General features: G+C 44.8%; 1 protein-coding gene across 1 annotated transcript in view; it reads left to right on the top strand.

Moving 5' to 3' along the window:
- The first annotated feature begins 1,332 nt into the window (after positions 1–1,332).
- Positions 1,333–22,981, top strand: part of sgcd (sarcoglycan, delta (dystrophin-associated glycoprotein)) — a 102,469-nt gene continuing 80,820 nt past the window's right edge. The window contains exons 1-2 of the mRNA XM_061086012.1: positions 1,333–1,398; positions 22,580–22,765. Coding sequence (XP_060941995.1) covers positions 1,396–1,398; positions 22,580–22,765 — 189 coding nt within the window. The 5' untranslated portion in view covers positions 1,333–1,395. The remainder of the gene's footprint in view (positions 1,399–22,579; positions 22,766–22,981) is intronic.

Here is a 22,981-nt window from a genome sequence, read left to right as displayed (position 1 = left end):
AGAGAGAGAGAGAGCAGACATGTTTGGGTTGAATCAGTGAGAGGAGGTGAAGAGCTTCAGACGGTTTAATGGAGGGAGATTGAGCAGGTTTATGTAAAAGTTGCGTTGAAAAGACATAAATACAAACGTCAGAGAGAGAAGAAAAAGTTTATTCATGTTCTTAAAGGTGCTTTGTGTTAAGAAATGATTATTATTTGCCCTCAAATTACAGCTGCTGATGTAAACATTAGTTATGTAGCGATATCAAAAACGTACTTATCGACCCTTACAAGAAAAATAGTCCGGTTTTCTCATTATAAATCAACACTGACTTGTATTTATAGTGTTTGACATGAAGTTATTATCGTTAGCAGCGTTAGCAACTTAATTAGCTCACCTTTATGATCATGTTATAATAGAAAGTGCTTTTCTATTTTGGTCCTTGTCCCATCAGCTAACATGGAGGAGGCTGGGTTTATGACTCATAGTCATACTGCAGCCGGCCACCAGGGGACGAGCAAGATGTGTTGGCTTCAACGTTCGATCTGATTTGTTAGAATGAAAGTAATTTGACTTAAATGCATTGAAGCACTCAACAAGTTCTCATCTTAATAAAGAGCAGCAGCTTGTTTGTTATTTCTGTCAAAAGAAACTCATAAAAACCAAATGTCAAACCTGCCAAACTCTCCTAAAGTTGAATTAAATCATAATAATATAATAGTCATAATACTTTATCTGTGCTTTTTTTGAATATTTAAATCAAGAAAACCCAAATATACAATATTAATGAATCCCTCCCTTTGAGAAACTGTTGAATAAAACTCTGTGTTCAGACTCGTAACAGATGCAGTCGACTGAACATATGGAAAAACTAAATCATCCAAACCTCCAGAAGGGGCGGGACCCAAACAGCTGGAATAGAAAAAAAAAGAGAAAAGGAGGTGTCGTCATGACAACACAACACTCTCGGGCAAGTCCCGCCTCTTTAAACTTCAAACCAGAGGCCCACATGTGTCTGTGGTTCTAAATGTGGCAGGAAGGCAGGGCCGGGGGGGCAGAGAGGAGGGAGGGAGGAAGGGAGGGAGGGAGGGAGGGAGGGAGGGAGGGAGGGAGGGAGGGAGGGAGGGAGGGAGGGAGGGAGGGAGGGGAGACAGCAGCCGGGTCACAGGAGTCCACCAGGCGTCCAGGAACCAGCCAGCAGCTCTTCCACCAAAAGAGGCGGGAGCACGTTGTTATTGGAAAAGCTGACGAGGGAGGAGTGAGGGGGGGGGGGGGGGAGAGAGAGACTCTGAGCTGCTCGGTGAAGGCCTCACTACTTCAGTCTGTGCAGCTCACCAGGAGGCAGAGGAGGAATCAGGAGGAATCAGGAGGAACCAGGAGGAAACAGCAAGGATACAAGGAAGCAAGGAAGCAAACATGGTGAGTTTGCTTCAGACTCATTAACGCAGCTGGTGGCCGGAGCTTGCTGCATTAAAACTTCTGCTCTTTTACTTTCTTCTGGAATAAGATTTCGTTTTTCCTGTTGCTTTTCTCTCTGAGGAAAGGGCGAGCAAAGAGAGAGAAACCATTAAAGCCACTTTACACGTTCCACAGCCCCCGGAGACCCAAGACGTTAAAGTCATTTATTTCTCGGGGACTGAGAAAGTTGAAGTAATGAAATTGTTGTGAAGTTGCAGGAATCGTGAATAACTGAGCGTCTCCCGCTGCCTCACACTCAGCGTGTGGTGTGTGTACACAGAAGAAGAAGGAGGAGGAGGAGGAGGAGGAGGAGGAGGAAGAGGAGGAAGAGGAGGAGGGTGGGTCGACCGCCCCTCTTCCTCCAGATCAGTCCTGGCAACACATTTGGTTTCAGTTACTTTGTCCCAGTGGGAAACAAGCTGCTATAAATAAGTAACAAGAAGCCGAGTGTGGACGGACGAGCTTCCAGTGTGGAGGAGGCGTGTGCTACTGCCCCCAGTGGGAGGGGCCAGCGGCTGGGGTGAGGGGTCTCGTTCTGCTTCTGTTTCTGAGAAGCTAAACGAGTGATTTCTGATTTAACAGCACCATGGAGGCGTCTCCAGTGAAGCTTTGTTTGGTCCAATCAGAGCTGGATATTGTTTAAAAGTCTTTGGATGAAATGATGGTTTATTACGATTCACTTTCAGAACAAATAACTTTATCTATAACACGTGATAAATGATGAGTTACGGGTATTTTTTATAGTTCTTCACGGTGATGTCAACCCATTCCACACGAGTTTCTGTGTTCCATGGAATTTGGTTCAGATGTTCAAGCTCCACTCAATTTGAATTCTGATAACATTGGAGATTATTGTTCGGTCGGGTAAATTTGAGATTTGATTAAATATCTTCAAATAGAAACCAGTCCTGCTCATTTTCATACAGCGTTGTTCCTGCAGTTAGGATTCATTCAGTGTTCACGGCTCAGGAGGTTTCTAGCAGCAGCTCAATCCTAACAATTAAATATTATGATAACGCAAAGCTGCAAATCTCATTTTTGTAAATCTCTAGTGTTTATTATAAATATGATGTTGAAGCAGTGAGTTCACGTTTCTCTATAAAAACAGAGTTCACCCAGGAAGGCTTTGTTGTTCCTCCTCTCATTAGGAACAGGAGGAGACTCACAGATGCTTGTGTTTCCTGTGAGCGTCCAGCAGATATTTTTAGCTTCTCACATGTTTACACATTCACTACATTTGTCTGGAGTGTCCTCGGCCGTCAGAAAGCTCCTCGGCCCATTTCCCTGCTCGGTGGCTGACGTGGAACGCAGACCACCTGCTGCCGGACCCCCGGCAGCTGTCGCTCCACACGGTTATTCTAGGAGCTGAGATATTCCCCCCGACCCCCCCGACTCACTGTCTCCTCTGTGAGTCTGAGTGTCTGTTTCCTCAGCTCAGTCCAAACTACAGATATAACTGCAACACAATCACAAGCTCTGACTGCAAATACACAGGAAGAGAAAATACACAAGAGTGAACGTGAATCCTGCATCTCAGAGTTCCTGTTTCCACTGAAAACTGAAGAATACAGTTTGAAAAAAGACAGATGAATATTTATTTAGCTGTACTTTTAAAAAATGCTTTTCAAACTTGTCTCAGTGTTTTTCCAAAACCTGCAGGTGTTGGTTTTCATTTTGGTTTAATTAAACACTGGTTCAGTTGAGACTCTCTCACTCTCTCACTCTCTCACTCTCTCACTCTCTCACTCTCTCACTCTCTCACTCTCTCACTCTCTCACTCTCTCACTCTCTCACTCTCTCACTCTAAGTCTGAGACTCTCTCACTCTCTGACTCTGAGACACTCTATGACTCTCTGACTCTCTCACTCTAAGACTGTGACTCTCTGACTCTCTCACTCTCTCACTCTGTGACTCTCTCACTCTGTGACTCTCTCACTCTCTGACTCTGAGACTCTGAGACTCTCTCACTCTCTCACTCTCTCACTCTCTCACTCTCTCACTCTCTCACTCTAAGACTCTCTGACTCTGAGACTCTCTCACTCTGTGACTCTCTCACTCTCTGACTCTCTCACTCTCTCACTCTCTCACTCTAAGACTCTCTGACTCTGAGACTCTCTCACTCTCTAACTCTGAGACTCTCGGACTCTCTGACTCTCACTCTCTCACTCTCTCAATCTCTGACTCTCTCACTCTAAGACTGTGACTCTCTGACTCTCTGACTCTCTCACTCTGTGACTCTCTCACTCTGTGACTCTCTCACTCTGTGACTCTCACTCTCTGACTCTCTGACTCTCTGACTCTCTCACTCTCTCACTCTCTCACTCTCTCACTCTCTCACTCTCTCACTCTCTCACTCTCTCACTCTCTCACTCTAAGACTCTGTGACTCTGTGACTCTCTCACTCTCTCAATCTTTGACTCTCTCACTCTCTCACTCTAAGACTCTGTGACTCCCTCACTCTGAGACTCTCTCACTCTCTGACTCTGAGACTCTCTGACTCTCTGACTCTAAGACTCTGTGACTGTCTCACTCTCTCACTCTCTCACTCTCTGACTCTCTCACTCTCTGACTCTAAGCGGCCCATCATCAGACTATCTCTCACTCTGAGACTCTCTGACTCTCTGACTCGCTCACTCTCTCACTCTAAGACTCTCTCACTCTCTGACTGTCTCCCTCTCTCACTCTCTGACTCTAAGCGGCCCATCAGCAGAGTCTCTCTCACTCGACCTGCAGTGAGAGCTGTCCACCGTTTGCACTCTGTAGACCTGATCCTCTTCCAGCTCGTCTCTGCAGCCGCAGCAGTTTTCCTCTTGAGATCTTTGGAGGACGAGTCTGTTTCTCATCAGATCAACACAAACCCACAAAGTTGTGTTTCACTGGCTGCTGAACACAGCAGCAGCGGGCTGCGGTTAAAGCATAAGTGCGTTTTCCTCCAGATGATGATTATTATTTTAAAACTGTTTTGAATTTTTCATGATGAACAACGTGGTCGTTTTAGGAGAGCAAGGTGGTCAGCAAAATGGAGGGAGGGGGGGAGTGAAACATGAAAGAAGACAAGACAAAGTTGTTAAAAATAAGACATGAAAATGTGCATCTGCTTTATTAAGTCCAATATTTGGTTACGTACTGGGACTACTTCCTGGTGAGGACTGGCTACTTCCTGTATCTGCACTGGTTGCTTGTTAACTTCCTGTGAAATGGTTAATTCTTGTTTTTTCAGGTTGTTATTTGTTGGGACTATAACATCTGATGTAAATTGTCATTAGTGAGTTTTTGATCATTAGTGAGTTTGTGTATCGGATGGATCTTGATGCTTTTGTTTTGACTTTATTTATTTATTTCTGGAAAGTAGGAAGAAGTAAAGAGGAAAAACATTTTATATTTCATTATTAACCGTTGCAGCTCACATCCCCCCCCCCCCCCCGTCCTCTGTGACTCCTCCCCCTCAACACTTTGTCCTTCATCCTCGTTTCCTCACATCTTCCTCTTCCTCCTCAGAGAAGTTTGTGTTGTTCTATTCTTCATTTGCGACGGGCACTTTAAACCCTGAGTCATAATGACATTCACTGGAACAGCTGTGATCTTTGCAGGGGATTTATTTTACAGATCAAATCTTCCTCCATGTTGGGTTTCTATTATTCATTTTGTCTCCGCCCTCCTGCAGACAGGGGGGGGGGCAAAGCTTCGGGGGGGGGGGGGAGGAGGAAGAAGAGGAGTCTGAGACCAGGAGGTGAAAAGAGGGAGGGAAGTGATGCAGGAGAGGAGAAGGAGGGATTTGCTGAGCGAGTGATAATTTGGGGATTAGAGCTCTTCTCACCTCCGCTCGGCAAAGTCATTTCCATGTTTGTGTCCATTCCGCTGGAGGGTGAACTCCGCCTGAGAGCCGGAACCACGGGGATTTGTTAAAGAGCCACAAGGTGGAGAGATGCCGAAGTTTTATCGACGTGGACGCACCAACGTGTGCGTTTGCTCAATTCTGTCTGCATCTGTTTTCCTTTCCGAGTAATGAGCTGCGTCCGAGCAGCGGAGCGGCGCCCGCGGGTCCATCCATCAGCGTCCGCTCAGGATTTGTTTTCTGTTGACGAGTGATCCAGACATCACGCAGGTCAATTAAGGGGGAAAGATCTCCTCGCTGTCATTTCACATCATTACAGCTGCTCCGCCTCAGACCTCCACTAAACTGAGGCAAATATAATTAGAGCCAGGGGTCAATCACTGCAGCTGCTGAGATGTGCTCTGACGCCGCAGAATGAATTCAAGAAGAACCGAATCTGTAAAGAAAGTAAGAAACGGCACTTTGATTTCTTCTCCACCTTTGTCTTCAGGTGTTGATTGTTGATTTGTCGGTTCGTGTTCCATTAGCTCGCTGATTGTGCGACGCCGGATTCAATGATTGCAACAACAAATTGGAAATGATAAAATCATGTTTCTGTATTTAAGAAAACAAAAAGTTCACTTCCCTCTCGGTTCTGAAGCCTTAAGGTAAAACTCTCAGTAATCAACAATAAGAATTGTTAATGACACAAATCTATTTCCGTTGTTGACGTCCAGATGAATGTGTTTCCTGGACAGAGTGAGAGGTCGCTCTGTTCAACCTGCTCTGTGTGCAGCTGGATTTATTCATCAGTGGATTTATTCTGATTAATGTAGCTGTTAAAGTTTTACTCATATTATTTCAGCTCCAATTCTATGGATTAAGGGAATTCATGAACATTGTTTCTGTGATTGGTTGAATTAAGCTTCACTTTAGTTTAAAAGATTTTAAACATGACTACGGTGGCCCTGAGGGGAAAACTTAAAAATAGTTCTAGAAATCAGTGTTTTCAGATTTGTTCTTAAGAAACGTTTGCTCTATCTACATGTGGTTTTTAATGGACAAGTTTACAATTCTCACAATGTACAAAGAGAAGTTAAATATTAAATGTGAGGATGAATCTGAACCTTTTGTATCTGAAGAGCAGAACTTCCTTGTTCCTCCTCTTTCCTCTGGAACACACAGAGTTCTCCTCCTCCTCTGTCTCTATCACTTTCTCTCCTCTGTCTCTCTCTCCACTCTTTCCTTCCAGATATCTGCAGTCTCTCTGTCTCTTCCACTTTTGTCTCTCATTTCTCAGTTTCTTCATTTTGTGTATTTACCCTCTTACTCTTTTCTTTTTTTTTTAAAACTCCATCTCGTCCCTGAGAGACTCCGGCATGACCGATTGGCACTTACCATAAAAATTGTTGTTCTAAATAGTCCCAGACTCCCAAACAAGCCAGCGGCGTGCATACAGATGAATGTGGAATGTGCTTGAGAGAAGACGGACAGTTGCAGCTGAGCACCTATAACGGCGCGGTGGACGAGCGGGTGGAGCAGTAAACACACCAGATGTTTACAGGAAACCGTCTTTCAAGAGCAGACGGAAGTCGAAGCCGCCATCAGTCAGTCGGCTCGTGACCCGCCGGCCGAGGAGATTATTGAAAATCAGGTTTTATCCTGAATGAAATGACACTTTACATGAAAAATACTAAAAGGCAGACGAGAGAATCGGTCGTTAGGAGTCTGAGTTATTCTGAGCTGCACAGAAACGTGTAGTTACACAACATGTCGTCCCAGTGTGACCTTGCTCATGTGCTGCAGGCTCCACTCTGTGATCCAGAGAAGCTGGAGAATCCTTCATCATTAGGACGACTTTCTCTCTCAATGCCTTTAACAATCATTACAAATCACTGAACCCACATTAACGTGTTTAAACTCTGGCTAGTGTGGAGTTTTAGTGTTGATACACAACGTTTTTGTACTACGCTGTTGGCTTGGCAACACGGATTTCTAAGAATAAACAACTCCACAATACGATATTAACATTTAACACATTTAAACGATCATCACAGAGACAAAGGAAGGAGAACATTTCACGTGGGTTAAATCTTCTCTCGCTCCAGAATCCTCTGTGCAGGTGTGTTTATTTTTTATCAAAGTGTAACATGTGGACTATAAGGTTCGGTTGGAGCCCTTTGTGTGAATACCAAGACAGAGACAAAGGGTGCTTTTAAATAAAAGTTGTATTTTTCTCAACAACACAAACAATAGTATGACTCATAACAAAAATAAATATCTCTGTTCAATAATTTCACTCATGCACATTACTTCAATTCAGTGGTATGATTTCAGGTAATCAATGTCCGTTGGTTCAAAAAAAATGTTGGACCAAGGCGGGGAAGGGAAATAAAAAGGTTTAAGGTGAGTTCTTCTCCTACCGCTCGCAGGGCAAGGAGGCTGGTAGGGAACAGGGTTAGCTCGCCATCAATTGTCAAGGGGAAAAAAAAAGTGGGGGGTAAAAACCTGACCTGAAGTGATCAGTTTTGTCCGCACCTCGCACCTCGCACCTCGCACCCCGCACCCCGCACCCCGCACCCCGCACCCCGCACCTCGCACCCCGCACCTCGCACCCCGCACCCCGCACCCCGCACCCCGCACCCCGCACCTCGCACCTCGCACCCCGCACCTCGCACCTCGCACCTCGCACCTCGCACCCCGCACCCCGCACCCCGCACCCCGCACCTCGCACCCCGCACCCCGCACCCCGCACCTCGCACCTCGCACCTCGCACCCCGCACCCCGCACTCGCACCCCGCACCCCGCACCTCGCACCCCGCACCCCGCACCCCGCACCTCGCACCTCGCACCTCGCACCTCGCACCTCGCACCCCGCACCCCGCACCCCGCACCTCGCACCCCGCACCTCGCACCTCGCACCTCGCACCTCGCACCTCGCACCTCGCACTGCTCAGGAAACAAAGAGGACGTGCGCCTCTACACCCGGATATTTATAGTCCCGAAACCGGAAGTAGTTTGCACTTCCGGTTTGGATTTCCGGTTCGGAAAATAATTATTTTAATTAATTTTGAAGTCATGAGACCTGGGTTACAAAAGCACATTTTAACTCCAGAGCTTCAAAGTGAGCAGACAAATCCTCACACTTGGTTCGAGAGGCGTCCAAACCTTCGACCCGGCGTCGTCTTATGGTTTAAAATAAGAAGACTCTCACCCTGGGGGGGGGTCAAATCTACGACTCCAGTTTCTCACCTTCATCTAACGACGTCTTAGGATCCTGAAGGACACTCGTCACGAATCTGAGTATAAACGATACGATCTGAAAGGATTCTCTTTCTTTCTTCCATTGTTCTTTTCCAGCTTTTCTTTTTGTTCCTCTCTCTTGACGAGTGTCACGTTCCGTGTCTCGCGCTCTGAGCTTCTCCTCTTTGCAGGTTCAGCCGGTTTCTTTATCTGTTGCCACTCGTGCCACAAAGCGAAGGACCCTTGTCTCTGTGAAGCACTTTGGGTAAAAGTGCTCTTGAAAAATAAATGAAATGTGTTTCCGTGCAGCCGGCGCAGGGAAGGTTGGTGCCGGTCGATAGTTGTTGAGTTTCAGCTCAGACTCGTTCTTCTGTTTATGAATCGAGGACGTTTTTTAATTATAAAAGTCTTTTCGTATCGTGACTGGTGACGGCAGTAGGCTGGAGGCGGAGCTTCTACACTCCAGAAGTGGAGCTCAGTGTCAACGCAAAACCTGAAATAAATTAATTATTTACAGTTCACGACTTCACATGAGATGTTCCCAGACCTGCACTGATGTTTGGAAACTTTCCAGAGATTCAGTGTGTGAGAACAAATGTCTGAGTCAGTGTCTCTGGACGTTTTCTGGATCTTCTCCTGCAGCTTAGTGGTAACATGTGTGTCACATGTCAGAGTCCATGTGAGGAACCAGCAGGACGATGTGTGGAAGCTTCCCAGAGAGCGAGTGGACGTGTGGATGAGGTTTCTAACACGTGACGTGAAACCTGAAGAACACAAACATCTCAGGATGAAGAAGAGGAGCCGGACACGTAGAAGATGAACACGTCGACTTGGATGTAAAATGATCCTCTGAGAGTTCGGATCAGAAGTTCTATGAAGATGCATGTGAACGTCTCAGTGAAATACACACGATCGATTCGGTGATGAAACAAGAAGAGAAAAACTTTGTTCAAGTACAAAACGTCTTTAAGATCTTGGTTAAATGTACCGGACCCGTGACGACACATCCACGAACCAACCAGGATCCTTATGCTAAAGCGACCTTCCCTTTGCTGTTGCAGTTTAATCAAATTAAACACATTAAATATTTAGAAATATGCACCATGTGAGCACAAGATGCACTTAAGTAATTAAGGTCGTAAAACAAGATGTTTCTGTACAGGAGAAGATTTCATGCAGAGAGAGAATAAATAATGCAGAACACGTCTTAGTGAAAGTAAGTGACGTAAATCAAATTAGTGGATGTTAATCATATTACCAGGAAACATGAGGTAAACTTTTAAAACTGCCCTGTGATGTTCTGCAGATGCTTGTTATTAACACTAGTAAACAATGGTTTCCAATAAGTTAATAAGAATATCGAGGAAGAAACAATATCTACATCTAATGCACTTAACTTCCATTTTCATATTTTCTTAGGTCTTACAAACTCTCCTGATTAAGATTAAATAAATATCTCTGTGTTCCTGGAGGAGTTGATATTTCCAGTCTCCACTTGTTCCTTGATGAATTCACTCTCTGTATTCTGAGCACATGTTTCTCTGGACTCCAGCGTGCAGCCGGCCCTGTGTCATGTAAACGCTCCAGTGTTCCTCTTCAACACCAGCGAAGCTCCATCCTGGGACAGAGCTGCTGGCTCAGAGGAGGAAGAGGTGGCTGCTCTTCACTGGTTCCTCCGTGTTACACAGGGATTGACGCTGATCCAGTTAATATCAGAACCCTGCTCCTGGCTTAGCTGCGTGTCCGTTGGCGGGATCCCTCTGCCTATTGGACGGCTCCCGGGGGGGATTGTTCAGAGGAAGCTTGTGGATTTTCAGTGGCTCAACAACATGGCTCACACGAGTTCTCCTTCCAAAAGCACAGTAAATAAATATTAATCTCACAGCCTTAGGCAGCGCTCTGGAGACGGATCCTTGGAAGCAGGACTGTGGTGTTTGCTGTGGGCTTCTCTTCTTCTTCTGAGCTCTGCGGGGGGGGGTGTGGGGGCGGGGGGGTCTGCCAACCGAAAACAAACTGTCAGCCTTTAAATCCGGGTTCTGTTTATCCAGAAAGCCACATTGAAGAATAAAGAGTTTTTGCAAATTAGGTTTTTTTTGTCAATATTGAAAGAAAGAGAAGAAAGAAGCAAAAAAGCCGTTGTAGAAATCCTCATTTCAAAGAGTTCACTTACTAAAAACCCTTTGACCTCAGCTGTGTAGACTCTAAACTCACTGTTATGGAAAAGTCTCGGTTATGGTTTGGGCCCAAAACTATTTGGTGAGTCGTTGAGTTTAGAGAATAGGAGACATTTTGTTTTTTTATTGTTGTGTTGAGGAAATTTAAGAAGAAGAAACTTGTGGGTTTGGATGAATTTATTGAGGCAAAAATATCAGAATCGTTGCAAAGAAGCTTTTACATCAGTCAGGACTTGAAACCTTTCAAATTCAAATGTATGGAGTCAGGCTGCACATTCAAATTCTCGCACAAAATCAAACAAGCATCGCTTATGAGGGCGAACAACCATCAGTTATGATCAGTTAGCTTCAGTTATGATTAGATTCGTTGGAACATTTGAGTAACGTGAATTGAAAATAGTTTCTTTCCATCGCTGGAAACAGGAATTAAAAAAAAAGACGTGTGATACCAAACTTTCTATTCCTCTTATGCAAACATGTACTTTAATATCAGGTCCTGTTAATGCTCCTGTTTTAAATTTAGTTCAATTCACTGAGTTATGTTTATTCACTTTTTGCCTCTGTAGGAAAATCTATATTTTGTATTTATTCATAAACTTAATCGAATGTGAACATAAATTATCTGGGAAAAGTTCTCAAGAGAAACGCTCGGCAAATAAAGTTCTGGTTGTTATTATTCAGGACCATTAGTCCCCCCCCCCCCCCCCCCCCCGGGGCTCCGTCCACCGCCGAGCGTATGAGTGTTTATGGTTCATGACACAATTATGATTAAGCTGTTAGCCTCTCGTAGCGGTGGAGGAGGGAGGAGGGAGGAGGGGAGGGAGATAAAGAGAGACGGAGAGAAAGGGAGATAGAGAGAGAGAGAGAGAGAGCAAAGGGGAAGGAGACAGGCAATTTAGCCTCAGTGTCTCTCTCTCTCTCTCTCTCCTGGGACGAGGGCGAGCGGCTCTGATCTGAGAGGACATCTCTCTCACCCAGACGCTCACTCTTCTTCTTCTGCTTCCTCCGCCCACACACGGCTCCTCTCACCAGCTTCCACCACAGCTGCACTCCAGGTCTACCTTCTCTTTGTGATTCCCTCTCGAGCGATGACAGGAACCCGGGTCCCTTCATGAGGCCGACGGCTGGACTGATTGATTTGAGCGTGTTTTCTACCAGACACTAAACGTGATGGACGGCTCCGTAGATTCACCGAGAAAAAATCCATTTACATGAGAGGAAGGAGCTGCGACGCTGGACTCAGGGTTCTCCTGCTTTTACAGAAACTAAAGTCTATTAAAAAGCCGTTAAGCTCTTCGCTAACTCAACGTGAGTAACTTCCGGAGCGAACGCTGGGGATGGTTCAGCGGGTCGGACCTCAGACCTCCTCGTGCTCGTGTGTCAAACACCGTGGACGTCCCGCTATCGCTGTTTTCCTGTTAGGAATTAATTTGCCGTTCACACAACATCGTGATTTAATTACACGAGACAGAGATATGGTGTTTACTTTAATTAAACACTTTCGTCTAGAAGGTTTGTGAGCAGGAAGAAGCAGAAACTAGATTCTACAGTTCACCGTCAAATCACCAAACTGACATCAAGCATTAGTGGATCTTTTGAAGGTAAATGGGGAGTTTATGAAGTTTATATATTAATCTAATTGGTAATTAACCATCGGACAATTCAAAGGTGGAAATGCCTCCTATAGGTCGTTGTTAACAAGGTAAAACAAGAACTACTTTACGGATTTCCTGGAAACTTGATGGAACTTGGGCCTGAAATGAACTGGACAAGGATCCATGAAGTGCTTCGACATTTTCTCTGATTTCTCAGGGAATAATTCAAGGATCATAATGAAGGAAATCAGGCATATTTAGAAATCTGATCCCTACGAGTGTTTACTTTGATTTAAACTGAAGTGACAGTTGGGCCCTAGTGGACGTTTGTGGAACGTTTGCCTTTAACTTCCGTCTAGAAGGTTTGTGAGCAGGAAGAAGCAGAAACTAGATTCTACAGTTCACCATCAACTCACCAAACTGACTTGAAGTATTAGTGGATCTATTGAAGGTAAATGGGAAGAGTTTATGGAGTTTATATATTAATCTAATTGGTAATTAACCATTGGACAATTCAATTCTATAGGTCGTTGTCAACAAGGTAAAACAAGAACTACTTTACGGATTTCCTGGAAACTCGATGGAACTTGGACATGAAATGAACATCCGTGAAGTGTTTTGACATTTTCTCTGGTTTCTCAGTAAATAATTCAAATATCATAATGAATTAATATATTTAGAAATCAGAAATCAGGCATATATTTAGAAATCTGATCCCTACGAGTGTTTACTTGGATTGGATTGAAGTGACAGTTGGGCCTTAGTTGGACGTTTGTGGAACGTTTGCCTTCAACTGCTGCTGTGGAATGTTTATTCCAGTTTATTCTTCAGCTGTGGAGAAGAAGTTGAAGCCTGGAAAATGCATCTTCCAGCAGGATATTGTGTGATGGCCCACAGGAGGAGTCGTCTCCTGAACTTCACAAACATCACAAACCTGCTGGAGCTTTTTCATCCAAAGAGAAACTGTGTGGATTTACATTTCTGTAAATGTGACTTAGGAACTTATTTAGGAAACGTGGAATCCTCTTCACGCTGAGAGGAGTGATTGCTTCCATATCTCACTGCGTCCGTGTCCGGATCCTGCCGTCGCTTCCTCTTCCCCCCCCCCTCATTCCTCAGCCCACCATCCTCGTCCTTCATGCTTAAACCCTCTTCATCGCTCCTGCCTCTCGGAGTAAGCTCTGGAGGGTTTTGTCCTCTGCCTGGTTGAAGTCCAACGTCTCTTAGTCACCGCAGGGGGCCGATCCCGACTCGGAGCTCAGCGCTGTCACCCCCCCCCCCCCCCCACCTGTCGTCTCCCGGGCTGGAAGTGATGTCTCCAGGTGTGTTTCTCTCCGGTCCCGCTCCCTTTAAATCCAGTCCTGACTCTGAACCTTTTTAACTCGATAATAAAGTCGTGCAAACAGACGAGTCAGTTTGCTCTGGTGACATTAAAGATTAAGTAAATGATGCTCGCTAAGCATCGCCTCAGGGTTTACAGGCTTAGCACGGAGAGGTGGATGTGTGATGAGGATCCAGACGCTGGTCCCACCTTGATCTGATCATATTTATTTAATGTTTATACAGTTTTAATTTGAGCTGCGGTTGGTGGTGAAGTGAATGAAGTATTTATCGTATGTGGAAATATGTGAATTTGTACATTTCTTAACTCGGAGCCCAGGAGGAGAAGCTGTTGCATCATAACCGCTGATTGGAATCTGAAATATTAAAGGCGTGTGGCGATAAAACAGTAACCGCGATAGGAACTGCAAGACCTGAGTGTATATATGCATTAATAAAAATAAAAGAGAGAGTAGAACGTCCACTAAGATTCAATCAGGCTGCACCGCATCACAAACACTGGTGGAAATCACTTCACGTCTAAATGTGTCTTCTCATCTCGAATCGAAGAACAACTCTCTGAGAAACTGGGCTCAGGAAGTCAGAGATTGTGAAAATTCCTGAATCTACACTCAAATTTAATTTGTTTGTTTAGTGTAAATACGTTGAGTAGCTTTTGTGTAATAAAACCAGGTCCTTGTACGTCTCGGAGCACTTGTGTGTGATTGGATCTGGAAAGCTACAACACTAAACAACAGGAAATCCATCCAGACGTTAGAGGAACAAACAAAGTGACACTTGAGTCGCACTAAACCAGAATTCTTCCCTATGATAAAACATCTCAGATATGAGTTCCCTCCTCCGTTCAACTGGGAAGTGACGAAGCTGCTTTCCATCACTGCTCTGACCTGAAGCCTCTCTGTCAATCTAGAGTCGGGACCACGTCTGTCACACAGGCTCCGACCGATACCTTCATCGTGAGCTCCATGCTGTTGAACTATTTGCATAAACAGAGAGAAAACCACTGAAATTACTTGTTTTCTTTTCTTTAATCTCTGTAAAGCAGTGTCGTCCGATCCGGAGCAGATTCATTAAAGTGTTTGCTGTGACTCTTTGACCTTCGCAGTGTCTGTGAGTGTTCACACGTCTGCTCTGTAACGGTTCAGAAAGCAGCTGAGTGTGTTAATGAGGAGAAGAGCCGCCGCGGTTCAGAATAACACTCGAATAACTCTTTGTTTACTGAGAACGATAAATACACCTTGTGTTTATCTCAGCGACTCCGGTGCAGGAACAATAAAGGTTCATTTAATCTGTGTCCATCAAACAGGAGATTCACGCTTCACAGTATAATAAGAGTCGAGCCGGACGGATATGGATCAGACACACTAATGGGCAGAGGTGAGACGTTACCTCCAGTGTTTAGTATCTTTTTAATGAGCTTTTACAGCGTGTAATATTTTCAAAGTAATCTATGTGCCTTCGAGAGGATTCATTTCTTTGGCTTTTATCTTTGTAAACTATACTGTTCAAGGAAAATGCTAATTAAGCTTCCAACAAGAGTTTTTAACTTCTTCTTAGATCGGTTTATTGGCAACTGACGTCAAGGTTCATTATCATCATCTGCTGTGTCTCCTAATACCCTGTGAGATAAGTGCGATAAACTTCCTCTTCCTCCTCTTCCTCCTCTTCCTCCTCTTCCTCGACTCGGGGGTGGAAACCAACGCGAGGTGCACCAGCATTATTATTTAATTGTGAGGTTTCATGTTGTAGTCATGGGGCCGGGCCAGGATCAGCAAAGCAGAAATAAGATAAAGGACTGAAGAACAAAGAAAAGCTCCAACTGATAAACAATTAAACACAAGTTAACCTGTGGAGCGAATCACGTGATTTGAGAGGATTCAAAACCGAAGGCACCAAAATAAACAAAAATGAAAAGTTCCTTTTGCTTTAGATAAAGATCAAAGGTCGACGTAGTTTTAGAAGCTTGGAAACAAAACCTGAGTTGAGTGTTTTCATGTGAATCTTTGATGAGATGTTGCCAACTCACGATGTTGAGATTGAAGTGTTTCATCAGCGTTTGGTCAGATTCCATCGCTGCTCCTCTGTGTTGTTCCTGCTGCTCTGAGTTATGAAGAGGACACAATAAAATCCTTCTTCAGCCGCACTTCTCCAGACGAGGCAGCCGGACGGTTAGCAGCGACCGCAGAGCGCCAGGAGAGCGATTCAGGACGCCACTGGATTCCTTCAGCGCTGCTTAATGGCTGCGGTGGGAGCTCGGTGCATTAGAGAAAAAGCAACACACAACGAAGACGGGACAGAGAAACACAAACAGGGGCCGTGAATGGAGGATGTTCACATTACAACCAGTTAGAGACGAGCTAATGGCCGAGCGCGTGCAGCGGATAAAGGAGATCATGTTCAATCAGCCGCGACAGGAAGAAGTCGGGGAGACGCTCGGCCACATTTCTCCACGTTCTTGTTCACTCCCAGCACCAGTCGCAGGTTTAACTCGTCTCGCTGCCAGTTGAGCTCATACTTGGAAAGAGACGATGCATAATTCACTCGGTGAAACCGCCGAACGCCGGCGTGGCCTCGCCGCGGAGGCAGCGCCGGGTTAAAAACAGCTGGAAAGAGGCTGCGTTTCTCAGTTTTGATCATTTATTCATGTGACTGCTTTTAAAAAGACACAATGTAGGACAATAAATGTTTCACCGCAACAATGACTCACAACAAAACACATTTTGGTTTGCAGCTGTTCAAGAAGTTTTAAACTTGATGAAATTATCTCCTCTCTCAGCTTTGGTGGAAGCTCCTTTGTCTTTCCCATGATGCAACTCACCTTGAATACCTTCATGGGGGGGGGGAGGTTATATACGCATCACAGCTGAATCCAGTGAAGGATCAGCATAGAGTTCCCAAAGGCTTAATTATGTTTCAACTCCACTTTAGGATATAAACAACAATATTATATCGGGGTTGAATAATTGTGACATGGCTATCTTAACAAAATATACTGCTACACACAAATACTACATCATGTATTTTCTGTGTTGATTCTCTGTATCACTCAACTCATAAAGAAATCATCCGAAGCAGAATCTTGCTCTTTGAAAAAACTTTAATTGATAAATCCTTAAAATCTTTGGGGGGGGGGGGTGAATATTTCTGAATATTTCTGATTGCAACTGTACATACATCGTACTATCACTGCTGTAAAAAGTTAGCTTACTGTATACAAGTCAACTTGGTATTAACATGAACATGGCTTCAATGTAACAAGTAATCAACATGCTAGGTAACGACAAAGACGTTCAACAACACAAAGTCACAGGTTTACTTTTCTGGCAGAAAATGTTCCCAACTCGCTGAATCCAGGCTCCAGCTGAGCTCGTCTGGTTTTCAACTTCCTGTAACTTCCTTAACTTCCCATGGAAAGTTTACAGAAATGTTCCGCCCCTTTGTAACACTCATCAGAATCAACACAGGCAGTGCCGCTGCTAGCCATTTCGGTGCCCTAAGCATAACTCCTTTATGATAGACACTAAAATCAACAAGTTCTTTGCTGTAGATAAAGATCAAAAGGTCGACGTAGTTTTAGAAGCTTTAAAACAAAACCTGAGTTGAGTGTTTACATCTTTGATGAGATGTTGCCGACTCACAATGTTGAGATTGAAGGGTTTCATCAGCGTTTCATCAGATTCCATCGCTGCTCCTCTCTGTTGTTCCTGCTGCTCTGAGTTATGAAGAGGACACAATAAAAGTGTTCTTCAGCCGCACAGTGAAAACAGGGAGAGCTGCTCTGAGGCTTCTCCAGACGAGGACGCCGGACAGTTTGCAGCGCTAGGAGAGCGATTCAGGACGCCACTGGATTCCTTCAGTGCTGCTTAATGGCTGCGGTGGGAGCTCGGTGCATTAGAGAAAAAGCAACACACAACAAAGACGGGACAGAGAAACACAAACAGGGGCCGTGAATGGAGGATGTTCACATTACAACCAGTTAGAGACGAGCTAATGGCCGAGCGCGTGCAGCGGCTAAAGGAGATCATGTTCAATCAGCCGCGACAGGAAGAAGTCAGGGAGACGCTCGCTCACGTTCCTGTTCGCCCACAAACTGCAGCGGCTGTGGAAGGGCCTCTGGCTGTCGGCCATCTTGTGTACTCATACATTTGGAAGTCGTAGGACTGGCGGTAATGGCGTATCCATTGGCAGTAGCCGCCGGCTCCTGGTAGCGATCCACATGTTGTCTATAAACGTGCTAATGGGGAGCTGCCTGGCTCTTTGGCAGCGGGAATAACCAATAACATTTAGTAAAAGCTCATTTCTCTCTCTAATCAGAGACAGACTTTGTTTTTGGAGCGGCGGCTTTTCTTCGGGCGCTCGGTGAAGAGTTGGCTGAACAGAAGCAGCAGCGGAGGGAGAGAGACTCAAAGGCCAATGATTTGATTTGTCTCCAATTTGCCACTTTTCCTCATCCCTTCTTCTCAATTTAGCTTTCTACACACACACACACACACACACACACACACACACACACACACACACACACACGCACACACGCACACACACACACCTCTTATGAGAGTGGCCATTATTTAGCCGGTAATCGAGCAGCGTCTGTGTGCATGAGCGGTGGCTGAGGAAGAGGAGTTCTATTTCACTACTACACAACATTTATCTGATTTGTGATGCACTTTGTGAGGGGGGGGGGTGGTGGCGCCATAATATAAAACACTATGGGAAGAAAAAAATAGACACAAATCAAACAATGAATACATTTAGAAAACTTTTAGATGTTTTTCTTTGACTCAAAATAGCAGATAATTGCAATGTAATGAAATAAGTATGATTGTGTTCAGAGTTTTAACCTCGAGTCACGTTATTCTTTGCTTTTATCCCCAAAACCTCCGTCTCGCGACTTTAATTTTTACGTGACTTCTTCCCTTTTTTTCTCGCCGCCGTCGGCTTAGCGAATTCTCCCGACATGATCTGTTTCATTTTGAAGTTGCAGTTTCATATCGGTCAGTTATCTGAGGCTGTCACAGCAGACGGAGGAAGGAGGAAAAACAAATCTACACAGAGGAAATGGAAAACCTGCCTGTCAGAGTCTGAATCTGTTTTGTAATCAAGCTTCTCGGTGTAAACAAGTGTCAGAGCAGCTCTGTCGGCTGAACCGGATCCCGTGATTGGTCGAGGCCTGTGGTTTGAATGTGGCGTGTCGGCCGTGACTCACGACCACATTCAGGACGCTCTGATCGGGGGGGTGGTTGTGAGGCGGCGAGCGTGATGCAGGATCAGGAACGTGACTCGTCCGGATCTGAGCAGAGAAGTGAAGTGTTTGTATCTGAGAGAACTGAGCTGGTTTCGGCTGTGAACATCCGTCCCACTGATTATAAAAACATCCGTAAATAACAAGGAGGACGTGACGGCTCCTCAAAGTGAAGCCACAGCGGGGGGGGGGCTGGTGTACAGGCTATAAACCCCGCCTCCTCCGTCAGAGTAGATGTTAAGTTTGTCAAAGATGATGTTTGTTTATGATCAGTTTGGTTTGAATTTGTTATTTGATGATATTAAAACAGGCTGAGACGTCGTGATTGACAGATGAGACTGACTCCTGATTGGTCGAGGACATATATTGACTGGAGCTGTGACATCAAAAGTGAAAGATGGCCACGCCCACATCCAGATGCACACACTCAACAAATCAGTCTCAGCTGTTAATCACGATGTCTCAGCCCGATTTAAATCATCAAATAACTAATTCAAACCAAACATAATAGATTCATGTCTTAAAAACCTCCTAAAATGATTGACAGCAAATCTCCCTTTTTAGTTTGGATGTGGAGGGGGCGGGGCTTAAGAGCTAGACCGCAGAAAGCCACCAGGGGGCGATCAAGATGATTCTGTCACGTCGTCGATCTCTATTCACGATCGAGACACATGCGATAAAGAGATAAACTCTCGCAACATGTGATCCGATTTAAAATGTTTTTTTTTTTTCTAAACCTGCAGTGTGTCAGTACATCTGTCAGCTGATTGGTCGAGGCAAAGTGACATCACAGGTTCACAGGCTTTAGGTAACAGCAGCGATGCGTCTCTCTCTCTCTCTCTTTGAGTTCTGGTTGTTTCACAGAACAGTCAGTCCATCGCGGCAGCTCAGAGATCCATGAGGCCGCCGCCGAGCCCCCCCCCCCCCCGTACAGGAAGTGAGGATCAGTCACGTGACACACAGAACAAATCACACGCCATAAACATTCCTCACACATCCGCCACCGCAAGACGCTCGAGCCCCCGACGAGCCTCTCAGCCCCGGCACAATGAAACACGGCTTAGTTAGCAATCACATTGATTGATTGCCCCATAAGTGGTCTATAACTCTATTATAACCCCCCCCCACCACCACCACCACCCCCACCCCCCCCCCCCCCCCCGCCGCCCCATTGATCTGCTGATAGCGCCGATTAATGATGATTCTAATTGTCTGGCCGTGAGGACGAGGAGGCTTTGTTCGCTTCCTGCCATCATAACGTCCTAATAACTCTGTGGAAAAAAAATACAATTCACTGTCCCGTGCACGTCACACACACACACAGACACACACACACACACACACACACAGACACACACACACACAGTGAGTACACACTAACTGAAACGAATGGAGCTGAAGGGAGACGCAGTCAGCAGAAACATGGAGACGTCCTCATCTGCGTTTGGATTCTCATTTGTGTTTGACGGCAGATGAAGAGGAGACTTCTCGGTGAGACTGATGGACGAGAGGAGAGTCGGAGCCGTGGAACAAAGCTGTGATTGTTTTCCATGTTTCCTGAAAGTCTGAGACAGAACGATGAACGAGCGGCGTCTCCACGAGAGTTTGTGTTGGAAGTTTAAAGTTGTCGAGGCATTTTCTTGTGTTTCTAGTATTTATTTCTAGTATTTCTAGTATCTAGTACCCAGACAATCTCTTAATCGTGTCTTAATTCAAACTGAGATATTTGTTTTCTTCCAGTTCCACGTCCACTCACTGAGAATGTTCCTGCTAAACTCTCACATTGGTATCTTCCAGAAACTTGACTTGGCGGCTGTTAAGAAAAGTAACCCTGACACATTCTGTCCTTTATTTGTTATTAATTAATCCTTTAATGTCAAAGTTTCCCGTCATCTGTCATTTTTATCTGTGCAAACACCTCAAACATGAGACGCTAAAACTTTCCTTCGTGTTCATCCTGATTTTCTCGACTCTGTGATTTCCCTCCGCTCTCCATCTCTCCGCCCGTCTCTGATTGTTTCCCGTCTCTAACCCCGTGTGCGCTCATGCAGCGACAGCGAGAGATAAGGAGATGTGTGTACGCTGCAGGTCGTCATTTTTAATGGAAACCTGCTGTACGAGGGCACGGGAGCATTAAAGGTGCAAAGACCCAAAGCTGCGATAAGCAGGGCGACAACTGTGGAAAGTCCTGAAGCCTTGGAAAACCTAATCGTCTAATTTAAATAAGAATGTGTTTGTCACAAAGAAACAGGATTTGGTTTGTTTGTGACAAAGCTCGACAACAACAAATGATGCATATTTACACTCTCACACACACACACACACACACACACACACACACACACACACACAGCAGGACTGAAACCAGGTCACAGCACATTGCTCATCTGCTCAGGATTGATTTCCTTTGCATCTCTGTCAAAACTCGTCACGTTAAAACCATCGGGATGTAAATCTGCGTCGTCAGAACTTGATGACAAAGCAGAACAGAGACTTCTGGTTGTTCCTCACGCGTGTGGAAATCTGCTGAGTCGGATAAACGTAGAGTCATGTGACAGGGTGAAAGCAGGTGAAGCTGCTCGGCTGCTTCTCCTGCTTGTGATTCATATTCGACTTCTGGACCCGACTAACTATAACACGCTTCAAGTTATTGTTAGAAACACATCTCTTCTCTTCCGTCTTCTTTTTTTTGTATTCTTTTTTTGCTGAACATACATTTAATGATAAAGTCAATTAGAAGAGCAGCGTAGTATGCATCACATTTCAATTCAATTACAGGCATAATCACAGTTAATGTGTTGATAAAAAAATAAAAAAATATTAATATCATGATTTTTCCAATTTATAAAACTGCAAATCTGTGGATATTGTCACATTATACAGCAGGTAAATTGTCTCTTGTCTCAAACACACTTTCCAGTCCGTGACTCTTCAGTCTTCTTTTCAAGTTGAGAACATGTTTATCAAAGCAGATTATTTATCATGTAAATCCGTTCCTCTGCTTTGAATAACTGGTTCAAAAATAACAAATTCTAATACAGTTTTTCTCACAAAAAGCGAAAATTCGGCACAATTTGCACAACATTCACTTCATGTACCAATCGCTCGACCCAATTTGGCACAACTTCACACTCTCTTATCTCATTAGACTCTGACTTTCCTTCTTTACACTGTGATGTCAATTACACATCACCTTGTTGTCCAAACACTACACACAATGTTCAGTTGTTGCACACACTTCTCAAGTAAAATCTCAAAGCATCAACCTACAACACACAAATAATCTAATATCTAAACATTCAGGTCTGTTGAGCAATATGCAATCAGGACTGCAGCATGAAAGTGTTTTGTTTGATGAACAATGGAATATACAGTTTATCACAATTGTTAACACATTGTGTTTTTTTAATTTTGCACTTCAGTGTGCTGTAAATGCTTGGTAGTGTGCAACAAATGCTTAGTTGTGTGTAGTCAATGAATGGTATGTGTGTGTCATTTGAAAAAAAATTACCAAATGAAAACACGAGTTCCATATTTTGAACAGTGAAGAGATTTGATGGCAAAGACTCATCTTGCAAAGGGAGTGTCAGGTTTAGCATCTTGTGTGTGAGGTTTTCAGTTGTGTTGTGTGCAGTTTTGAGAAAGCCGTTATTGCCAGAAGGCTCCAGACGTTTCCCCGGAGTCAGCATCCTAACGCTCTTCTTCTCTCTGTCCCCCCCCCCCCCCCCAGATGACCCAGGATCAGTGCTCTCATAGGAACAATGTCCAGAGTTCAGAGAAACCACAAGTGTACAAAGTGGGAATCTACGGCTGGAGGAAACGCTGCCTTTACTTCTTCGTGCTGCTGCTGATGATCCTGATCCTCATCAACCTGGCGCTGACTATCTGGATCCTCAAGGTCATGAACTTCACCATAGTAAGTCTGCTGCTTCCACTTGTGGAGTCATGGTGTTGTTGTGTTGTTGTGTTGCAGGAGTAAGTGTGTGTGTGTGTGTGTGTGTTTCTCCTCGTGATGGAGTTTGTTTCCTGCTGATGTTTGGTTCAGTTTGTGGAAGTTTGGTTCTGTATTTTCATAGTTTGGTTCTAATGTGTTCCGGTTTTACTCCAGTTGTTCAAAACCTTTTCAGTGTGT

The sequence above is a fragment of the Limanda limanda genome, chromosome 14 (assembly GCF_963576545.1).
Source record: "Limanda limanda chromosome 14, fLimLim1.1, whole genome shotgun sequence".
In the NCBI taxonomy this organism is placed as follows: Eukaryota; Metazoa; Chordata; class Actinopteri; order Pleuronectiformes; family Pleuronectidae; genus Limanda; species Limanda limanda.
The sequence above is the reverse complement of the archived record's forward strand: the minus strand, read 5'-3'. Positions and strand labels throughout refer to the sequence as shown.